This window comes from Apis florea, unplaced genomic scaffold (genome assembly GCF_048593485.1).
Source record: "Apis florea isolate Af1SG1 unplaced genomic scaffold, ASM4859348v1 contig_3170_pilon, whole genome shotgun sequence".
NCBI lineage: Eukaryota > Metazoa > Arthropoda > Insecta > Hymenoptera > Apidae > Apis > Apis florea.
The window spans coordinates 1172246-1195726 of record NW_028256714.1 but is presented as its reverse complement, the minus strand read 5'-3'; the positions used below and the strand labels follow the sequence as shown (position 1 = coordinate 1195726).

The 23481-nt window shown below is 37.8% G+C and overlaps 1 protein-coding gene across 3 annotated transcripts in view; it reads right to left on the bottom strand.

The window, feature by feature from the left end:
- The window catches only part of unc-13-4A (BAI1 associated protein 3), a 91884-nt gene that overhangs the window by 50189 nt on the left and 18214 nt on the right, over window positions 1-23481 (bottom strand). For all 3 annotated transcript variants that reach the window (XM_086910214.1, XM_086910212.1, XM_086910213.1), the window contains exons 2-3: window positions 4453-4999; window positions 2002-2252 (exon numbers count right to left, since the gene is read on the bottom strand). In XM_086910214.1, coding sequence (XP_086766340.1) covers window positions 2002-2252; window positions 4453-4653 — 452 coding nt within the window. In that variant the 5' untranslated portion in view covers window positions 4654-4999. The remainder of the gene's footprint in view (window positions 1-2001; window positions 2253-4452; window positions 5000-23481) is intronic.

Genomic DNA, 23481 nt, shown 5'->3' with positions numbered 1-23481 from the left:
GACGCGATAGCTCTTTGGAAACTCGATTTCGTTCGATCTCGAAGATCTGCTTGCCGGGGAACTCATTAAAATCTCTCGTGCACGTTGTCCACTTATCGTGGGAATCGATGATTGGATTTCATTCCCCCTTTTCTCTCTTCCTGTCACAATCAATTAATCCCTGCCTCGTAGTTATCGGATAAAACTCGCCTATATATATATATTATCACCACGATCTTTCTTGGTGATGTTACTCTTTAACGTTTTAAGTTTAAGTCATCGATCTGGAAAATTAGAATTTTCTTTTAAAATTTCTATCTGTGTATCTTGATGGTCGATGCGAGGTTAAATAATTAAATCGAGAAAGATTTTTATATATATATATAGTTTCTTTTTTCAAAACCTTTTCCCATCATTTTAATTTATTTTATTTTTTTTATTTGTTTGGTAGCAATTGGCATTAACATGGTTTAACGCGGAGCAAGGAAAGATGTATAATTCTTGTTAGTCGTTGCGTCTGGCTGACGGATGGCCCTATTTCACTTGAATTGGTTAGACTTGCTCTCCCTTGCAATTTATCACTTTTTACTCCTCGTTTCGTTGCGTGCATATTTTAAATAAAGTATTTGCCGAATCAATCAATTATCCATAATTCCTTCGAATTAAATAAATACATTTTTTGTCGTTCCTTTTATCCCGGAAAAATTTATACATCCCAGATAAAAAGACGAATTTTTGAACGAGCTCTCCAGTCTTAACGTTGCGCAGTTCTTCTTTTTCAAGTAATCCTACATAAATTTCCATTTTTTTTTTTTTTTTATAAATCAATATCATCGTTCCACGTTTCGATCGAAATATATTTGTTGGCGGGAAAATATAATTCACCGTCGCGAATTTCAAAATACTTGATCGTACGTCACGAACGAGGTCAGGTCGCCGGTCCATTTATATAAAAGTTAGCAATGTCGAAACTTTTCACAATGTATAATGAAAATTAATAACTCTGGTTAAAAAGGAAGAGGCTGAATAATATCTCGTTGAGTTTTAAATCCAATGATCCAAACAACGACGATAATCATCGAACGAGCGAAATAAATTAAATTTTCCTCGCGTCGAATGATTTTTACGATTTCGTTAAAACGTTCGAAACGTATTCGAGGAACGAATTCGCCACGCGAAAACGAATTTTGCTTTCGAATCGCCGCCTGTTTAGAAATGTTATTCGTTGCCGGTTAATTGAAGCGAAGAGACAAACGGATTACTACAGTTAATCGGAAAGCTTAGTGGAATTTAGGGACAAACAGATTAAACTATCGATGTGTAGGTTGTGAAACGGAGGCAAAATCCCTGGACAGGATTATATTAACGGACAATGAAATTAATCGAGTCTTCCCTTCGTCTCGCTCCTCTTATTTCTATCTTGCACGTTCACAACGTTGATCGATTAACATTAAATTTTCGTACCGCTTAAATTAATTTAACGACGCGAGAGAAATTAACGGAGAAAGGTTCAACCGAGTGCGAATTTATTTATTTAAATCCATCGTTCGACTTGTACAATAGAGAATTCCGTATATATTGATTTTCTATCATACATTATATATCATAATTGTCGTCGCTCCATTTATAGCAAATACAAAACGATCACACGATTCTTCAATTATTAAAGTTATAATATTTTATTCTACTTTCCAAATCCCATCTTTTATTCTCATCTCTAAAGTACAATGAAAACGTTCGTATAAATAATTAATTTGCTACACGACCGTTTCTATTAAACGAACATCTCGAACGAATAAAGAAAATTCGTAATTTCATCAACTTTTCCTTCCCCAAACTCTCCAAATCCCAAAAACCATTGTATCAAACTTCGCCTAATCCCTAAACCGAAAAACTTCAAAGCTCACGTTTCAACTTTCCACTCCCTTCTTCGCCACGGCCATTTACCAACCCTCCTCATCAAGGCCACGAAGACGTGGCGAATGAAGACACGCGAGACGGATGAAGGGGAGCGGTACTCACCCGGAGGTGGCCTGTATGTCGACTTCCGGCCAGGAGGGCCTCCTCCGGCAGAACATCAAAGGCGGCCGATCGGCGGAACCGGTGCTCCTCCGGAAGGAGCCGACCCGTCGGGGCGAGGTGCTGCCCGATCCACTTCCCGCGGCGGGGTGCACCGTCAGCCCGGGGGAGGAGGTGCACTCGAGGGTCCGTCTGCGCGTCGACAAGGAGCGGCCGTGCTGGGAGCTGGTCGCCGCCCCCGGCGGTGGCACCACCTGTGTACGTGCGGAGCTGCGATTAAACTTTTCGAATTTTTACTGCCCTTTCTTTTGTTTATCTTTCTCTCTTTCGTGAAAACGTGATATTCGGGATATTCTGATAATTTTGAAATGTTTCTTCTGGCTGCCAGTGCGATAATAAAGTTTGGGAATCCGATTCGAGAATTTTTGGATCTTCCCGATCTTCAGGGAAGATGTGATATTCGTGATTTTGAAAATTTTGAAATGTAGTCTTCGTGCGGTAATCGCAAAATTGAGTTTAAGAATTTTATTCTTGGATATTCGTAATTTTGAAAATTTTGAAATTTTTGGAATTTTCTGATATCGTATGAGGCGTGATATTCGTGATAATTTTGAAAATTTTCAAGTATAATTTTCGTGCGGTAATCGTGAATTTGAGTTTAAGAATTTTTGGAATTTTCTGATATAGTATGAGGCATGATATTCGTAATTTTGAAAATTTTCGTGCGATTATTGTGAATTTGAGTTTGGGAATCTGATTTGAGAATTTTCTGATCCTTCTATGATTCAATTTTAAAATGTTTCTGGCGGCCAGTGCGATAATAAAGTAAAGTTTGGGAATCCGATTCGAGAATTTTTGGATCTTCCCGATCTTCAGGGAAGATGTGATATTCGTGATTTTGAAAATTTTGAAATGTAGTCTTCGTGCGGTAATCGCAAAATCGAGTTTAAGAATTTTATTCTTATAGATATTCGTAAATTTTGAAAATTTTGAAATATAATTTTCAAGTGAGAATTTGAGTTTGGGAATCTGATTTGAGAATTTTCTAATAATCTTCTATAAATTTGACAATTTTTAAATATTTCTGATCGTCGTGCGATAATCGTAAAGTTTGGGAATTTGATTCGAGAATTTTTGGATGTTTTTTGTCCTTCTGCGATATTCAAAATTTTCAAAATTTTGAAAAATTTAGTTCTCGATAATCAGGAATTTTGAGAATTTTTAGATTTTTCTGATATCGTACGAGGCGCGATATTCGCGATTAAAAATTTTGAAACGTTGCTTCCAACTTTCTGACGAAATACGATATTCGTGACTTGGACGAATTGGAAAATTTGAAATTTTCATATAATATTTTGTAAATGGTTACGAAAATTGTTAAATTTCTTTGATTTTTACGCGGCATTTGTTGCGGGAAACGCGATCTCTAGAGATACAGGTTTACACGTTACGATTAATTTACTGGATTAAATGGTTGAAATACGATAATGATATGCGTGTGATATTATTACATTACGTGGGAAGAGTAACGTAATTTATGCGTGAGTTGTATCATTAAGGACGAAACTACGAAGGAACGTGTACGTGTAAAATCTTCGTTTAGAACGTTATACGCAAACTTGCTTAGGCTACGAAACAACGTTGTTTAGATCGAAGATAGAACTCGCCAAATTACAACGAATCCCTTCGAAACATTATCGAACTTTACCACGCTACGACAAATACGATATCATTTTCTTTCTATTATTAAAAATATCATTTCCAATCAAGTCAAATTCTCAATCCACGATTAACGATATTCTCGTATACCCGTATATATTTCCAGGGGTAAATTTTATCGATACATAATTTAAATATAACTTGCGTCATACCCCGTGTCTCTTTCTCATCGTGCATAATTACACGCTGGAAACACGGCCACGTGTTCCAAATTCCACGGTCATTATTCCATCGCGTACAAATTTGATTACCGGTTGGCTGGCAAAGCCACCAAGTCTGAATAATGAATAATAAAACAAAAAGAAGAAGAAGAAGAAGAAGAAGAAGAAGAAGAAGCGAAAGTTTGCAAACGATTCTCCGTTCGATTGCGTTCTAAGTGTATCTCCACCCGACTCGGTCGTTCGAAACCAGCTTTTATTAAAAGTTTTCACGTCCCCGTTTTCCACGCGAGGCCGACAAAGTCGATCGCTCGACGAACGCGTAATCTACCCCCTTTTTCAAGGATATACAAACAATAGTATACGAACAATAGTTTTTTTTTTCCAGCAGTGAATTATCATCGAAACGAAACGAACGAAAAAACGTCTTTCGAAATTTCTTATACAATCGTGTTTCTCCATTCTATTTTCACGAATACCACGAATATCAAATTCCCTTAACTCCATACATCAACGATTTCGAAACTATCTATTCGCTCATCTTCGAACGATCTCAAACCCGTTCAAATCCGCTCACCTTTGGATAGCCATGAGGGGTGGTCGACTGTTGCTGCGTTGAATTGGTATTGGTGGTGCTCGTCACGCTTCCGGTCGAGCCGCTCCTCCCCGTCGCGCTGGACCCGGAATCCTCGCGGCTGAACGAGAACCTCTTCGGGCTCAGGCTCAAACTCGCCACGCTGTCCGTCACGTACTGTTGCAACGAGTTGAAGAAGCTCATTTCGTCTCTCTCACTTTCCCTCTCTATCTCAGACTGAAACTGCGATGCACTGGCGCGATAATCCAATTGTCATCGCTTTCCTTAACGCGCGCGAACGAGACGAAGAGAAAGGGATTATTGTTGGTACGAATACGTTTGGTCACAGTTCGATCTCGGGACACGGTTGAGGAGGACACCTCGCCAACTTTCTTCGCGATTCTTTGCGTCACGCCCGTATCGATTCTCAGCCATTTGCGACGCGCTTCCTTCCTCCTCGCGATCGGGACTTCTTAAGTCATCGCCGACCGTCCCTTCACGCCCTCCTCTCGCCACGTGTCGTCCCGCTTCCGTCCACGCTTCGCCGCATCTGCAACACACACGATTTTTTTCTTTTCGTTTTGAGATTTTCGACAAGTTTCACGCTCGAGATGACGGAAAGGGATGGATATCGTTGTTTGTCGATCGATACGATGCGTGCGATAAGATACACTTGTTTTCTTAAGTTTATTAGGAATAGCTCGTAATAGTATCATTCAGGTTTAATATGTGTTGGGGTATTTATTAGGAGTAGCAATTTTAAAATTATCTGAATCACTTAAGTAATATGGGTATTGAAAATTAATTGTTATAAAAGTAAATAAAATTAGATAAAATCCTAATAAATCTTTAATTGAAAAATATGGATGAAAAGAAATTTTACAATTATTATAGTTTGATCCTAAAGGATAACTGATGATCCAGTTAAATGAAGAGCAAATAAATAATCTTCTCTTTCTCGAGAGAAACGAAGTATCCTCCCCAAAGCGAGTACTACATTAACCTTACCATTGCATTTATACTTGAAAAGAGTAACAAGAGTCCCCTAGAATGTAATTACGTTCACATAATTCACGTAATAAAACTGTACGACTATGCAAAAGGTTGTAACTTTCGATCCTCGTCTCGTCGTGCGCACGATTCGAAATATTGGAAAGGTATCCAATGGGGAAGAGGGTACCGGCGAAGAGCGCGTTTTCGGTCGAAAATTGAAATGACGAACCGCGTTACATTTCCTGCGTGCGGTTTCATTGGCGGCCGATTCACTCGACGCCGCTCGATCGTTGGATTGTATACCCAGTCGAGGGACGAATCGATCATCCGATCGATTGAGCTCGTTAATCGAGATGGAAATTTTCCCGTCTCGTCTATTTCGCGAATTTCAAGGGCGGAAGGGGTTGGAAAAAAGGTTATTCTTTTTTATGGTTATTCGAAGTCGATCGAGGATTGCCGTGTCGTAAAGCATACAAGAAGCTCGTTTATCAATTGTTCTAACTGTCCTCCAATTCGAATAACGATAGAAACGCTCTCTCGAGGTGAATTGGGATCGATCGATCGATCGATTACAATTTTGTTACGGAGCGTGGTCGAGGGTTGCGTGTAATTAATTTTTGCCGAAATTGGAGGGGGATTGCCTAATTCGGTTTAAAAAATATTGACCGTGGCGCACGATCGTTTTTCAAAGCAGTTTTAATTTGTCGAACCGTGTCGAACAGAAACGAATTTTGAAATGTCGTTACAAAGGTTACATTAATTTCGTTGATTCGATTGCTCGGGGGAGAGGGGGAGGTAATCATCGATAAACGTAAAAAAAAAAAAAAAAATGAAAAACTTGGAGCTTCGATAGTTGATTCGATCTCGAAAGGATAACGAAATTAAAGTAAAAGATAACAATCGTTATAGCAGTGGAAAAACCGAGAATTACACAGGTTCATCGAATCATGATACTGATGTTAAAATATTTGCATCCTGCAATAATTGGAAAGTTCTCATCGATTAAAAACCAATTTCACATTCTTGATCGTAATTCGCGTATATTTAAATACTTATTTTTCGCACAGAAACCGTAATAAAAAAAAGAAGAAACATTCTGCAAGCAATCAGACGATATTTCAATCGTTAGAAAATTCGTCTTCTTCCTTTTCTAAATTGATAAGAGATTGGACTTTAAAATTCTTCTATCCATCGTTCTGAAGACTGTAAAAAAAAAAAAGAGAGAAAAAAGATTGCAAGCAACAAGCAAGTCTTCTCGTGATTTTATTTGCACGATTATCAGAAGCTTTGGGGGATCGAAGTGACGCGGGAAATTCGAACAATCACCTTCTTGCGGCCTGCCACACCGATTAATTAACCTCCTTGATCGATACTTGGAGAGATCGGCTCGCCGATATCCCCTTCCTTTATCCCGATCGAACAAAACCGACGACAATTTGCTCCACGTCGAATCTCCTCCTTTCTCGAACAATCGTCGAATTAATTGTTTCGTGAAATTTCGATCGAACAACAACAACACGCGGATTTCTTTCGAGAATCGAATGAAAGGAAAATTTGTTAAGAAGAAGGGACACGGCGATTATTTGTGAAATGTTTCGTCGTTTCATTTATTATCGTGTTACAGCTTTTGTTACGGAGATCTGGAGAGTTGTGGAATTTGCAGGGAATCGAGGGAGGCCAACGTTCGAACTTCAAGGATTCGTGAAACTTTAATCATCTCGAAGAGCGGAATTCGGAGAAGTTGGGGAGGGACCAGGACGAGGTCCTTAAAGACTTGGAGAGGTGAACTCTGATATTTTGCGAAATTCGTGGGCATAAATGGTGCGAGGTTTGCAACGTGTGTCTTTGCAGAATTATAACTTGGAATTGTGAGCTTGAGCCTTTAAAGCCATGTCGGAGTTTCGCACACCGTGGCTCGAACAGGATAAAAGTGGAGGAAACTCATTTTCAATTTTATAGAAAATAACTGCTTAACGTGTAATAACTGTACATTTTTAATTCTCTTTTTAAACGTTTTAACAGGTTAAACGAAATACTGTGTAAATTTATTAAGAAGCATTTTAATTTCAATTTTGGATAACGACATCTCGAAACACTTGTTTTAATTTAAATCATTATCGAGGTGAGTTTTTTTGTTTTTTCTTTATAAATTAAAGAGTTGGATGTACAAAAAAAAAAAATAGAAACTTTCTTTGCAAAACTATTTACATTAAAATTAATATTGTCCATGATATGGGCACAAATGCTTTTCACTTTTCTATATATTCGTATATTTCTATATTTTTCATACTTGCATTTATTTTCTTTTTTATTCTACATTAATTAAATACTTTGTTAAATTTTTTAATATATTTTTGACGAAACAATAAATTATAACAAAAAGTAATATTGTTTTCTAAAAATTAAATCCCTATATAAAAAAATAATTTTCGTCCAATCCTATCTTTCGAATCATCCTTCTTGTGTCCCAGCATCCATCATCGTCATCGTCATCGTTCGAGAATCTGAATCAAAGATTTTGTTCGAGATCGAGATTCTATTTTCTACCTTTTGGACTCGATGAATTTTCCAAATATTTTTTTTTTTTTTTTCACGCCCATCCCCATTAAAGTCCCTCTCGATTCGAACTGGGAAAAAATAAGAAAAGAAAAAATATTTCCGCCCACGCGAGTCGCTCGTTATTTAAACCTGGATTTCAGAAACGAACGCGATTCCATCCAAAGCAAAGCGAGAGAGAAGAAAGTTTAACGAGTTTCTCCGCTGGTACTTTGGCTTTGTAAAATATGGTGGATGACGAAAAGAGACGTTCCACATCCTTCATTAATCAGAACGAAAAAAAGGGTATTCGAAAGGGAGGAGGAGGAGGAGGAGGAAACTTTCGAAATTCTCGAAATGTAATTTGTTTATCATCGAATACCTTCGACCTATAACGGGGCCAACTTCATTAAAACTTTCCTCGATTCGACTCGCTCATACGTATAAGTCAATAAACAACCAACTAAAAAGAAAGAATTTAGAAGATTTTCTGGCGATGGAAAATTCGTATCGCGTTTCATTCGTCGAACGAAGTGGTAATTTTGTTAATCTATTCGCGAGAAAAATTTTATTCGGCTAATAATTACTCGATCGAAGGGGATGGAAGTTTCGTGTATCTGAATTTTATATTTTTTTTCTCTCTCAGTCGGTAATAACACGAATATCGATCGAGAAATTGTATCTGTGCAACACGAAAAAAAAAAAAAAAGGAAATAAGAAGAGGAGGATGTTGGGCAGGGATGATAAGATTGCGAGAGATAATTGGTTTGGGGAGAGTTTCGGAAAGGCATCGATGAGAATGGCTCCCATCCGTTCCTCCACTTCTCCTGGAGCAATAATTGACCAGGCAGCTCCTCGTTTTCCGTATCCTGCCGTGAGTTTTACAAATTTATCACGCAACGGGGAACACTGGCGGGGAACAGAAGTAGATTAAAAGCTCTTTCTCCTACGAATTCTTCGATTCAACCCCCTCTGCCTAAGGCTTCGTTGATTAAAAATTGTTCAAATTTCACCCATCGTTTCGGTAAACATTTCCGGAAACGCTCGAGTCTGTGTGCATCCGAGACGATACAAAAATTCTAAAAGTCAAACGTGAAATTGACGTTAAATTATATATTTTTCGTGAAACAGGACAGAAAGAAAGAAAAAAAGGCACAAGTGGAAATCTTCTTGCAACATCTCGATGATTCGAATCTCTCGTGCGGATTCCACGAAAGGAAGGAAGCGTAATGTTTGCTAAACAATCGAGAGGGTAGTCTTGGCGACACGACAGCCGGAAATTCCCTGGAAACGAGACGAAACAGGGAAGAGAGGTGGATGGGTGCGTCCTCCACGGCGAGCCAATTTCATTAGAAACCGGCCCAACTTTTCTCACTTCCTCGCCTTTGAACCGGTCCTCGCCCAATAATAGTCTGACGAACAATTCCAAACTTCTTTCTTCTTCGAAGTCTCGAGAGGGTACACGCCTCTGCTTTCGAGACGCGAGAAATGGATCGCGTCGAGATTCGCACGAGGGGAGAGGGTTGGTGTTTGCCGAGCGGTGCGACGACGAGAGGGATTTATCACGTTCGCAGAGGCGTGGAAGCCGGGCTTTGTTTGATCTCGAACGTTGATCGGCGGCGATCCTTTGATCTCGTCGAAATCGATGTTAACTAAAAGGGCCATCGTCGGGGATCTTTTATTTACGTTTCTCGTTTCTCCACCGAGGCGCACGACGCAAACGAACGTGTTAACTTTGCTGTTTCGCCGAGGAAAACCCCTAACACGCGTTGAAACGTTAGTTAATCTCGGTTGGAGATAGTTCGCAGAACTCTGAGCGGAAACAAGACGGTGCTCCAATCGACTTAAACCCATCGCTAGCCTTTAAGATTTGCAAACGTTGGAATATATGTATCGATTTAAATGATAGATTTGAGTTTAGATTTATCACTGGTTGTCTCTATCAAGTCTTAAATTAGGTTAAACCCATCGCTAGTTTGTGTTGATCAAGCGATAGATTTAAGTTAATGCTGTACAAGTTTACATTTATCTCGATATATATTGACTCAACTTGCGTGCATAACATGTTTCGATTTAAGATTATAAAAGTTTTAGAGAGGGTCTAAAGACGTTAAAATACATTGCAATGACTCAAACGATGAATTTGAGATCTCTGATGTTTCAGTCGTGTGAGCTATCGACTTAAACCCATCGCTAGGTTTTAAGGCGAATTGTTGGAATGCACGTATCGATTTAAATGATTAAGGTTTAAATCTAGATTTATCACTAGTTGTCTCTATCGAGTCTTAAACAGGGCTCAAAGACATTGAAATATATTGGGATTAGGTTAAACCCATCGCTAGTTTGTGTTGATCAAGCGATAGGTTTAAGTTAATGCCTCGTACATGTTTAGATTTATCTCAATATATATTGACTCAACTTGTATGTTTCGATTTAAGATTATAAAAGTTTTAGAGAGGGTTGAAATACATTGAATGCTAACTCGATTGATGAATTTAAGGTCTGTTTCAATCGTGTGAGCTATCGACTTAAACCCATCGCTACGTTTTTAAGATTTACAAACGCTGGAACGTATCACACGCATATATCTTTAAAGATATGCTGTAAAGTAGCCAAGATGTGCCATCTGTTTCCAGTTTTATAGATAAATTATAACGATTTCTCCGACAACGATGAAGTGAATCTTTTACGTGTCGAAGATATTTCTTTTCCTGTGAATGCGTTATGAATGTGTAGTGATAATTCGTCTTGTCGATGTATCCGTCGACATTTGGCACATCACGTGCAAATTCTAAGTCGACAATAATTGTTTGATAACGTGAAAGGACTTTGTATCTCGTTTTAATCCATTGTCAATTTCCTACGGTTATACGAAATTAAATATGCGATCCATTAAAACAACGGATAATCTTATATAACATTAAATTGGATGCGCTGCGATCAATTTCGATATTTATAATATTTACGCGCGTGCATTATACAATTTTCCATCAAAAATTTACTCTAAATATAAATAAATAATGTAGATTAATTAACGAGATTTAAGAAGGATTATTAAAGTATATAATATTATACTCTAAAATATACTTCAAACATTGTATATTATGTTCATATATTAGAAAATTTGAACGATACAAAACAAAAATAAGATCTTCCACATTTAAACGAGAAACTTCACCTTTTAACATTCCCTTATCGACCCAAAGGATATCTTCCATACTCGACGAAACGTTCTGTTTACAACGATTCCCCGGGCGAAAATGTTATTTGAATACATTTGAATGTATCGACCATTTATTTCGAACGAGGGGGATCACCCAATTTCGCCCGCTTTCCAATTAATCTCTTTTCCAACCGATTTCGAAATCGGTGGAATGAAAAATCCAATGAAAAATCGTCAAATATCGACGAAAAGAGAAGAAACGATCGTTTCCAAGTACTGCCCTATCGTTACGAAATTACGAGGAAATTACGATCCATCAAAAGCCTTAATAATTCCCCCAATTAACTCGACAAGTGGATCACGTTGATTCGATTAACACTCGGTGGTTTGGAATTTTACGAGGAACGAAAGGATAACTTTCGAGGACAATCGTCTTCGAAACTTGTTCGAGGCAACGACTTGTAATCGCGAAAGATTTTCCGCGTTACGCCGAGATTAACAAAATGGAACGTTAACGGGTTGATGGATGAGTTTTAGGAGATTCGCGGATGATGAAACTCTGGTGGAAATATGCACGAGATACGATGGTAATTGAAAGCTGAAAAGCTGAAAAGGTAATGATGATGGGGACGAGGAGAAAGAGGGGGGAAAAAAAGTGGCTTTCATCGAGATCAACGAATTCTTTTGGAAAATCTATAAACGTATGAGTTTATTCGGACGAGAGATTGACGAGAGAATGCGAAAATATTTGCGAATTGTTCAGATCGAAAATTTATGGATAAAACAATATATTGGATTTCAATTCGATTTGATATATTTTGAAAAGTTTAGGAAAATTTTTGAGAAAAAGAAAAAAGAGAAGAGGAAATATGAGATGTGGGTTAAATAATTATAACGCTCGATGCGATTAATCAATCGTGTATTCGTACGATTGTCAATTTGTCGGCCCAATTATATGCGATACTCCAATGTTTATACGTACGAGCAATCGATAATACAGCGCATATAATAGTCACGAGTAATTATTGATAATCTGGTAATTATTAAATTAATTTATCGATAATAAATTTCAGATCAGACGGTTTATTTACACGCTCGATAGGAAGAATAATATCAAATTTCGCAAAAATAAATTTTGCTTCAATTTCGACTTCAATTCTATTTTCTTCCCTCGAGTTATATTTATTATCGAATTTTTTTTCATAATCCCTTTAATAACTGTTTATTCAACGGATGAAAATAATATACTACGTATCCCATTAATCGCTTCCTCGAAATAAAACGAGCGCCACCCTCCTATTTATTTTCAACCTTGGAACACCAAATGGATCGGACGTATTGAACGAGGTCGTTTTGCAAAAATACAAAAACGCAGCAACACCGCTGGCGGTGAGACACAGTCGTGATAAATCAAATCTGCCATTTCCTTACGTCCACTTCTTTGGATTCAAAATTGCCTGGCCAAATTATACGCGTAAAAAATATCGCTATAAATAAAGTTTTATTCCTAAAACTTAGATAAAAACTTATATAAAAAAGGATTTAAAAATAAAATAAAAATTGCACGGTTAATTTATACGTTCCTCCTCGAATTCGATATTTAAAATATAATACATAAATTTTATTGAATTATAAGAAAAGCATTATATTCCATTTCCTTTTAAGGAATACATTTAAACGATCGATCATCGTACATTTTCGTTAACAAACCTCAATCGTTAACCCGTTACTTTTGAAACACCCGTTACAAGGATCAATAGCCGTCCTACACTTTCATCGACGTATAATATTTTATCATATTTATTTGCCGCGCGTCTGTTACCCGAAATAAAAACGAGCAACCTATGCCTACAATGGATCCGAAAAAACTTGGTCCGCGAAACTTCCAACTTTCAACCGATAATTGTTCCAGCAATTTTCGCCCGGTTCGAATCGATACTCTTTTTTTTTTTTTTTGCCCCGCGAAACTTTTAACTGCGTACGCCGTTTAAACCGGGTCGTTGTTCCCCCGTACCTTACAACCCGCCCTTCCTCCTTTCCCCTTCCCCACGATTCCTGGAGGAAGTCAATTCCATTACCAACTCGCGCAGAAGTATTATCTTCCCCTTATCTTTACGACGCGGAGAAATAATCTTCGCGTGGAAGAGAAGGAGAAGGAGGAAGAGGAAGAAGGAAAATCGCTCGGGGGACTCGGACGTTTTCAAGCTTGTGTCTGGGATCGTGATCGAGAGAGGAAACGGCGCGTAACGGGAAATAATTATCCCTCCCTCCTTTTCTGCCTCGGTGAGGAACCTCGATTCTCCTTGTCGAAGGAAAGGAGGGGGGAAGGGGGACAAATAAATTGAAGCGAGGCGTGGAATTTTTTTGCGCCCGTACGTTTCGTGGAAATGCTACTTCTGAAACGAGTTAGATATTCCTTTACACGAAGTATTTAAAAGTAATAAATATCGAGGTTTTTTTTTTTTTTTTTTTTTTAGGCTTTTCGACGCTCAACAGCCGAGGAATAATGGCGAACGAATATATTCTCGATACATTCAGGCGATGATCCGTGGAAATTGGAGGAAAGATACGAAGATATCTCGCGCGAGTTCGACTCTGTTTCGCAGCAAGGAAGGGAAGAGCTATGGAAATTACCTGTTTCGAGTTGATTTCGAAAGGTTTCACGCTCGAAAGATACAGTTTAGGATCTTGTCTTCGATTTATTATGAAGTTAATAAGACGTGACGACTGTAGTGGAGCAATGAATCGACGACGAGCCTTTTCAAGCAGGAGGAAAAGAGATATGGACACGATCGACAAGGATGGAAATAATTAATGATTGCCTGAGTCGATACGGTTACAATTGCAAGAGTGAGTTTATGAACGATTTTTGAAAATTGGAATGGATCTGAATATCGTTATGGATTTAATTATTAATATCCTTTGGAGTTGAAAAACGTTTATGAAAAATACGTAAAGATCCGAGAGAGGGGATTAGGAAATAAAGATTGCTATGAAATATTGGATCGCGAGTGATTTGCTAGCGTGGAGATTGGAACGGGCTGAAGTTCGATGGAGGCAAAGATACACGTATATCTGGTATATCTAATAATGCAAAGATATGCAAAATATGCCGACCATAGCGTCGCGTGAACAATATCACGGGATATCTTTTAGCGTGGAAAGGGTTATAGAGTTGAATCGATATGATCTAAGGAAATGTTGTTTGATGACACACATCTTGTGTGCAATTATTCATAAACAAAGATTTGTATCTTTATTTTTATACAAACTCGACAATGCGTGTTCATTAACCATCGGAAATGGAATAATCCGATGAACGAACAAACACGAAAGGGCGACGAAATGTTGTTCTTCTAAATGTTATTTTTCTAAATTGAGTGATTCCAGTGAGGGGATTAACCAAGTTTAAAAAAAAAAAAAAAAAAGAAACCAAACAATTCCAAAGCTGAATTATCACTAACGAACGACACGAAAGTGCACACAAAATTCTATCCAATTTTTTCGACACTGCACTGCACTGTTTATTATCCACCAAAAAATGCACACGAAAGGGCAACAATTACTTCTGTGCAAAGTGTTATTCGTCGAAATTGAATAATTCCAGTGAAAGGATTAACCAAGTTGAAAAAAAAAAAGAGAGAAACAAACAAACAAACAAACAAACAAACAATTCCAAAGCTAAACTAGCGCAACAAGCGACACAAAATTCTATCCAATCTTTTTTTCGACACTGCGCTCCTGTGTTTATTATCCACCGGAAATAAAATAATACGAACATGGAAGAACAACAATTGTTTCTAACGCAAAATATTACCTTTCTAAATTGAATTAATTCCACTGAAACGATTAACCAAGTTAAAAGAAAAGGAACAAACAAACGAAGTTCCAAATAAAAGATACGATCAATTTCAGTTAAACTAACCCCGTTTACGAGCGACGCAAAAGTGGACGCGGAATTCTGTCCAATCTTTTCTCTTTTCTCTTCCCTTTTTTTTTTTTCCTCCACGAAAAATTGGAAAAGCTCGGCAACGTTTTCGAAAAAACGATTCGTCGAAAGGCGATGATTTCGAGGGGGAGGAAACAAGTTCGACATCGATCCCCGTAAACGAATTTTCGAGTTTCCAACGAAAATGCTTCTTCTTCCTGAAAACGAACACGCTCAAACTTTTGTTTCCTTGTTCCATTAATTATCGAAATATTTTTCACCCCCGCTCTCGACACACGTCCATAAATCGAGGGGAGGGGGTGAAAGGTTCGAGGATGGACGCATCATTAATGATTGGCTTTATTCAGCCAGCAAATTACATTTTGCGCGAGCATTTTGTTTTGTTGCGGGGCTCGTCGCGTCAACGCGCGACAAACGCATCGAACCGGAACGAATTATTTCGCTCGATTGCTCGAAACGCTTTCGCACGCGTATCGACAGTTCTATCCGCTCTTTTCTTTTTTTTCTCCCCCACCCCCCTGTTTTCGACTTCCATTCAGTCAAATATCCCACGTCTGATTAAACGAATTCGTATTTTCCAACTGGCGAAAGGCTCGGTTTTTTTCATTATTTCGTTTCACTCGCGATTCGATTGAATTTGCTCGAGAACGAAGCGCTCTGTTTATGATCTTTGAGATTTATTACCGCGTGTGGATCTTTCTTCTTCTTCTAATTCTTTTTAATCTTACGTAAAAAAGGTGTTAAAAATGTCAGAAAGTTGGACGAGGTGGATGATTTTGGATATCGTTGCGAGGAATTTTATTTGTATCGATGATGCGAATAAAAAAAAAAAAAAAGAAAAAGAATCGAAGAGATGCGAGTTGGTAATTGATTTCGATGGAATAAATTCATAGAAACGTGAAATATTAGTGGAAAGCGAACCAGTTGTTAACTGGTACGAAGTTTCGATTCGACGTACATAAATTCATGGTTCAAAGAATTTTCAACGATTTCTATTCAATGATAAATTTAATTTTTAATATCGAGATTAAATTAAAATCGTCCTTGGCCATATACATGTTCGAAACGATATGACAAACACTTTCCTCTCAAAAGGAAAACTCGAGGAATCTCGTTAAAAATGATGATCACGATTGGAGAAATTATCGGTCTATAAATAAAAAATAAACGAATCATTTGCTCTCCACCTCTACTTCGCATAATCTCGCGGGAATTCGGAGGCTGATATTTCCATAATTCCACTTCATAAATCCCGCGGAAATTCAACAAAGATCCGATTGAGCCGATGATCCCGCGTTCAAAGGGTCGAAACGATTCGAAGAGCAACGATCTTCTCCCCCGTTTGATCGAGAACGCTTTTGATTTCGACTTGGACGAGGTAATAATGGCACGAGAGCAATGATAAGTTAGCTTGGATCGATCGTTAACGAGGACTGGTAGCATTGGGGGAAAATTACGTTCGAAGCGAGCAGCACTCGGCCCGGCACATGCCTATTATCGATGGCCTGTCGCTGGCCGCAGAAATTGTTTCGTTCCGATCGCTTCCAGGATCCAACGTTGGATATTTCCACGCTTCGTTTTCGATCCAACGTTGTCCGAGGAATCGTTCCTTTCTTTCTTTTCTTGTTTCGAAGGTGGCTGGGCTTGGTATCGGTCGGATGGAGATTTTGAAATTCGTTTCCCTTTCATTCATTTTTCTTTTCTTCTAATTTCACGTGTTGATTCGAGTATATATATTGTTGGAAGATGAATTTGAAAAAATAAAAAATAAAAGCGTTTGAAGAAGCAAGAAGGGAAGGAATTATTTATTATACTCGTGTACAAATATTCGACATTTCCACGTTGGATTAACACGAATTGTTCGATATAACCAACGATATAATCCCGTGACAAATATCACGAGAGATTCGTGATCGCGATGGATTAAAAATAGAAGTTTCATGAATCAAAGGGGAATGTATATAAAATTCAATTCGAGCAATCCTGTTAAAATTATTTCGTTTCTATATTCAGAACTATATATTTGATGACGAACCATATAAGTCAGCATTATTTTTCGAATAATCTTCAAACTTCTATTCAATCAAAAGCCGATCGAATCCGATATCGATCATCGTGTTTTGCTTGAAATCGATAGTTTTCGAATAATCTTCAAACTTTTATTCAATCGAAAAAGCCGATCGAATTTTTTCGAATGATCGTCAAACTTTTATCCAATTGAAAGCCGATTATTGAATCCGATATATCGATCATGTTTCGCTTGAAATCGATATTTTTCGAATAATCTTCAAACTTTTATTCAATCGAAAAAGCCGATCGATACTTTTTGGAATAATTTTCAAACTTCTATCCAATCAAAAACCGATCGAATCTGATATCGATCTTATTTCATTTGAAATCGATATTTTTCGAATAATCTTCAAACTTTTATTCAATCGAAAAAGCCGATCGAATTTTTTCGAATGATCGTCAAACTTCTATCCAATTGAAAGCCGATTATTGAATCCGGTATATCGATCATGTTTCGCTTGAAATCGATATTTTTCGAATAATCTTCAAACTTTTATTCAATCGAAAAAGCCGATCGAATTCGATATCGATCTTGTTTCATTTGAAATCGATATTTTTCGAATAATCTTCAAACTTCTATCCATCCAGTCATTCGTGTGGAATCCGTTTCATTTCCAATCGATACTTTTCCCATCGATTCCGTTCACGAACGAAGAAAAGTGATCGAGGATCATTGGATTGGGACAAATTTCGAGCCTAATTATCGTCTCTCGAAACCTCGCTCTTGCCGCTACGTTTAACAAGGTTTCGTCCGAGGTAACCAACTTGCACGATATCCAATCCACGATTACCTCTATGTAAGCCATTGCCCGCTTCGTTGCTCCTCCATCATTTCAGATCAGATCAGATATATATATATATATTTCCGTTCAGAGCTCTGCCTCGACTCGAGAATCCACTCGGTCGCAATTTTGTGACGTGGTCGAGCCTCGTCGATACCCGATCTACTCGCCATCCGATCTCGCCCCGATATCCCATCGCTGTTTCCAATCCTACCGATATATTTCCTTCTTCCATAGAATTTTATCTCACCGTAAAATCGTTCCATAGTTTTGTCCCAACGAGCCTCGGGTGTATCCGTTTACACGAGCACGTACGTGCGTGCGTGTTATTTTTACTTTCGAAGAGAATAATCCTGATTTTCTCCACGAAATATTTTCTGGGGAATATAATAGAATAGAGTGCACGAAAGGATTTATTTTTGAATGTGCTTGATATTTCGTTACTCCTCGTATTTTCTATATTCTTTCGTTGTTATTCTTATTGTTGAATAAGATTATATCGAATATGTTTCTCACATTGATATTAAAGAAAATTCGAAAACATTCTTTCATTTTACAACAAAAGAATCGAAAGAAACGACAAACGTTAAAGTGTATTCGATGAACGATTGATATATAATTCACGTACGATATTTCTAATCTTCATATTAAATCTATGCTCTTCGTTTTCAATTTAGATAAACAAATTTTTAAAATGGAGCCAAAGAGATTGAGATGATATAACGAATTTGTACATATTGTCGTATAACAATAGCACGTTGGTACAGGAGAGAAACAACGAAGAATATTTCGTTCGTTCGATTAACAAAAATAAGGAAAGGGGGCGCGATAAGCGTCGATCGTTTAAGCGGGCACCGGTTGAACAGGTTTCGCGCGATGTTTCGACTAAGATTGATAGGAAATGCGGGCACCGATAAAACCTTGACGTACGTGCTCGCGTTTGAAACACCCCTATCGCGAACAACGAAATCGACACGCGTCGAATTCGTGAATAATCGAAGGGTCAGCATAATGGAAGACCAGAAATCGAATATGTCGCATATACAAACAACTTCATCGTGCGTGCAAGAATTACGTGGAAATAATCGAATTGGAAGATTAGAGATGGAACATGTCGCGGAATAAAAATATGAAGAAGAGAAGAAACGAAATTCGAACGAGAACGAAGAATTTTATGGAAGACGCGTAGAATTCGTGAACGATCGCTGCGTTAAGAAGCGTATAATTGAGAGATCGAATAAAATTATTCACGATATTATTGTCCTGTTATGCTTACCAGAATTTTATTTAACCTGAGTCGAATTCGTTAACGTGTGTAAGGATCAAACTGGAAGATTTAAGCGAAATCGATCATAATATTAATGCGATTGATGAAGTCAATTCATACTGATATAAAACGAAAAATGATTATATCTTAGAAAGGATTGAATTTTCTATGTTTATTCAATCTATCTATTCAATCTATTAAAATTTTTTTACTTAATATAATATATTTTATGCGCCATTTTTTATTTTACTTTTTTATCGATCTGATAATAATCGATGATAATGAATTGTAGAACAAAGAATAATTATTGAAATATTGTCAACAAAATATGATGAAATAGCTTTATCATGAATTTTGTGAAAAACGTGTAGAATTCGTGAACAATCGCTGCGTTAAAGATATAATTGAGAGATTGAATAAAATTATTCACGATGTTATTATCACGATGTTACGAGAACGAAGAAAAATCTGAGTCGAATTCGTAAATGATTAACGTGTTAAGAATCAACCTGGAATTTGCGAAAATAAAAAAAATTGTAGAACAAAGAACAATTATTGAAATATTGTCAACAAAATATGATGAAATAGCTTTATCATGAGCACGAGAATTTTATGGAAAACGCGAGTCGAATTAAGAATCAAAAAACTGGAAGATTTAAGCGAAATAAAAATATCGTATATACATAAAACAATCCTCCTCATTCGAACGAAGAATTTTATGACGAGAACATAATGCGAATTCGCGAACGAGATAAGGAATAACACGAGAAAATCTATCTTAAGAAAATAAAAAGTGTATCGTATTATATATAAAAACGGAAAGGAGACGCGATAAAAAGGAAATATAAAATTGGAAATAATAATGTTACAAAGAATTATCGTACTCGTTAAAAGATGGAGGAGGGATCCGTTTAGATTCCGACAGGAATGGCGAGCTTTAGCTTGTTAAAAATTGCAGAGCACCAATAACGAGAATGCGTCAGTCGTTGTAATTGGAAGTAACAGCTACCACTCTGGCCAACAATTTCCCCATTTAAACGAAACACCCGAGTTCTTTCGACTCTGTTACATACACCTCGCTTATGACCTTTTAAAATTAGAGGTATTTATATAATAAAATTCACTTTTAATTTTTTTAATTTGAAAACGAATAATCCCGTTTGGACAAAATAGATTCGATAATGATTCTTCTCGTCGCGTGATCTGTTTCGCAGGAAATATCACGTGTAAGAAAAAAAAAAATGAAAGAAAGAAAGAAAGAGGAATGGACTGTATTGTTAGCATAAAATCGATTCGTGCCCTCACTCGAAGCCTCGCGATCAGACCTTCTCCACCCTACACTGTTTTGCATTCATAGAATATTCAGGGCAGAGTTTCGAGAATGATAATAAAGATGTCGGCACACTTTGATTTTGTCACACGACGAACGTGTCGAGAGTCGTCGGTTTATCGAGAGAAGAAAATCGAACAGTAATTTCAACCTTTCGATCGAATAATCGATCCAATAAACTGTGCATATCTTCGCGAAAAAGATGTGTCTGTCCAAAAGCCTGAATCAAATTTTAAACTGAAACGTTCGCCATCGTATTAATTCGTTTAATTCGAGGAAGAAGGATTGCTATTAAATGCGAGAATTAAAATTGTTTACTTTTTATACCGAAAAGAAACCAAGCATTAAACAACTTTCCAAACTCGATATCGTATTCCTTAAATATCTTGCAATTCGATCGCAAAATTGCAAAAGAGAAAAAAAAGATCAGAATTCAAAACTCTGCGATAATCAAATAATCAACGCAGCTTTTCACCAACTCCGAGATCGGGTAAAAATACCGATCCTTCGACTATTTTCGTTTCGACAACGATCGTGGGTGGACGATGGTCGAGGAGGAGGAGGAGGGAAACAGGAGTGAGACGATTCGAAAGAAAGCACCAGGTTGGTGGAGTCGACTCACCAATGCGCGCAAGTAACGCAAGGAAAAGTGTTCCTGGCCAAATTTTATCGTTTCTTTTTTTTTCGAGCGCGCACATCGATCGTCGAGGCTCGAGTCGGGATGGAAACGGATCGCGAGTTTTCCGCTTTCGTTCCACGTGGACCGCCTCCAACGATCGCTCGATTTCTGCTCCTTCCACCTTTCTACCAATTTTTTCACTTACAGCAGAGACGTATCTTCATTTCCATTATCCGCGCGTTACAACGTTTCGTAGCGGTGTTTGCACACTCGGATTACAACATGCGACGAATACTTTCATACGTTCGCCCGGTTAATATCAATTGGGTGCGAAGCAGAGAACGGTATCGCGATGGCGAGCCAACGAAAACGCGTAGTTTCAACTATTACGAAGAGAAATAGAAAATAATTGAGGACGTCGAAAGTGGCGAAAGTGCAAACGAAATTAGCGAGAATGCATGGTGTATGATTTGAGGCGCAAGCTGCTTACGATATTATTACGATTTAGAGGATGAAAAGATACGAGATGTATCTCTTGGATTGGTTGAAACAAATTGTCGATTTTCTTTGTTTCTGCTCGAATAAAGGAAGCTCAACGCGGAAGAAAGTAATCTAGTTCTATCATCCGAAAATTCCGCTATCCACTTTTGTTTTTCGGATCTACTTACAATTTCCTTTCCACGAATCTTCCCCTCGAAAAGAGCTCGAGCACAGTGTTTATATTTTTATTCTGAAATTAGAGATTAAAAAGAAGATATTAGAATTTGCGTGTTTTTTTTTAAATTGAAGGAATCGAATGTATATCGTTGTACTCGGAGAAACGATTCATCCAACGATCCACCTGTTTTCCACACCAAAGATTAATCGGGCGAAATAATAATCGTCCACCAACGAGCGAACAGCCGGGCGCACGCAACGCACGTATCCCACGTTAAATCGAACGAGGAAACCACCGCCACTCGGTCGAATCCAAGAAACAACCGTCCACAACGAACAACTATTCGATCGATTACACACCCGCCTGTATAAATCCGCTTAATTAATTCTCGGCATGCAAACGTTTCGTCTCCGATCGTAATCGGGTCGGATCGATCGACCGCCGAAACTTTCTCATCGAGGTTAATCGGGCGATGATACCGATCGAGTTTCTTGGAGAGTGCCAACCAAAAATTTCCTCGACAGGGGTGGTCGATTCGAAAAATGAGTGGAAAACCATCGTGAACACGATCTTCTTTGCCGATCTTCTATTGTAATAGGGCGTGTTCGTTCTCTCTTTCTCTCTCTCTTTCTTTCTCTCTCTCCCTGTTGAAACGTGGCTTCGATCGTGAGTAGATGGTACTTTTTGATACCGATCGAGTTTCTTGGAGAGTGCCAAGCAAAAATTTCCTCGACAGGGGTGGTCGAATCGAAAAATAAGCGGAAAACCATCGTGATCTTCTTTGCCGATCTTCTATTGCAATAGAATGTAATAGAATGTGTTCATTTCTCTTCCTATTGAAACATGGCTTCGATCGGTACTTTTTGATACCGATCGAGTTTCTTGGAGAGTGCCAAGGAATCGGCTTTTTGGATTTCCATCTTTCTCGACAGGGATGGTCGATTCGAAAAATAAGTGGAAAACCATCGTGATCTTCTTTGCCGATCTTCTTTTGTAATAATAACGTAAAATAGAGCGTGTTCATTTCTCTCCCTGTTGAAACGTGGCTTCGATCGTGGGTGGATGGTATTTTTTTGTATCTTTCTTTTTTTCTATCGATATAGTTGTGTATATACACTTTGCGTTGCGTTTTTTAATAGATTGGAAATGGTTTTTTCGTACTTTTCTTTTTTTATTTTATTTTGGGGTTAGTGGATTTCGGCTTTGAGGAAATGTTATACGTTCATCGTGGGTTTTCGCTGAAATGGGTTTTTGAATTTAATTTTAATATCAACGTTGGTCCAGGAATATATATATATATATATATTTGTACATATTTCTGTCGTGCTTATTATTATATATTGCTTCAAATTAATTCCACGATTATCATCCACGATAACATATCCGCCTTGGGTGAAATTAATCCGTTTCAAGAAAAATTTATTATTATTATTATTATTATTCGCTACGTTACAGCGAAAAATATCCCTCGTATATACAATTTATATTCAATTAATTAACAATCGAGGTAAACTCGAGTTGTTGATTCGAAAAACGCAAAGACGATTTCCTCTCAAACTCTTCTCTCTCGGAGAAGAAACCGTGTCTCCTCCGTGTTAAATTTCATTTGGGAATAGTTGTATCGATGACACGCGTTCCTGGAGGAGGATAAATATAAAGGGAATCT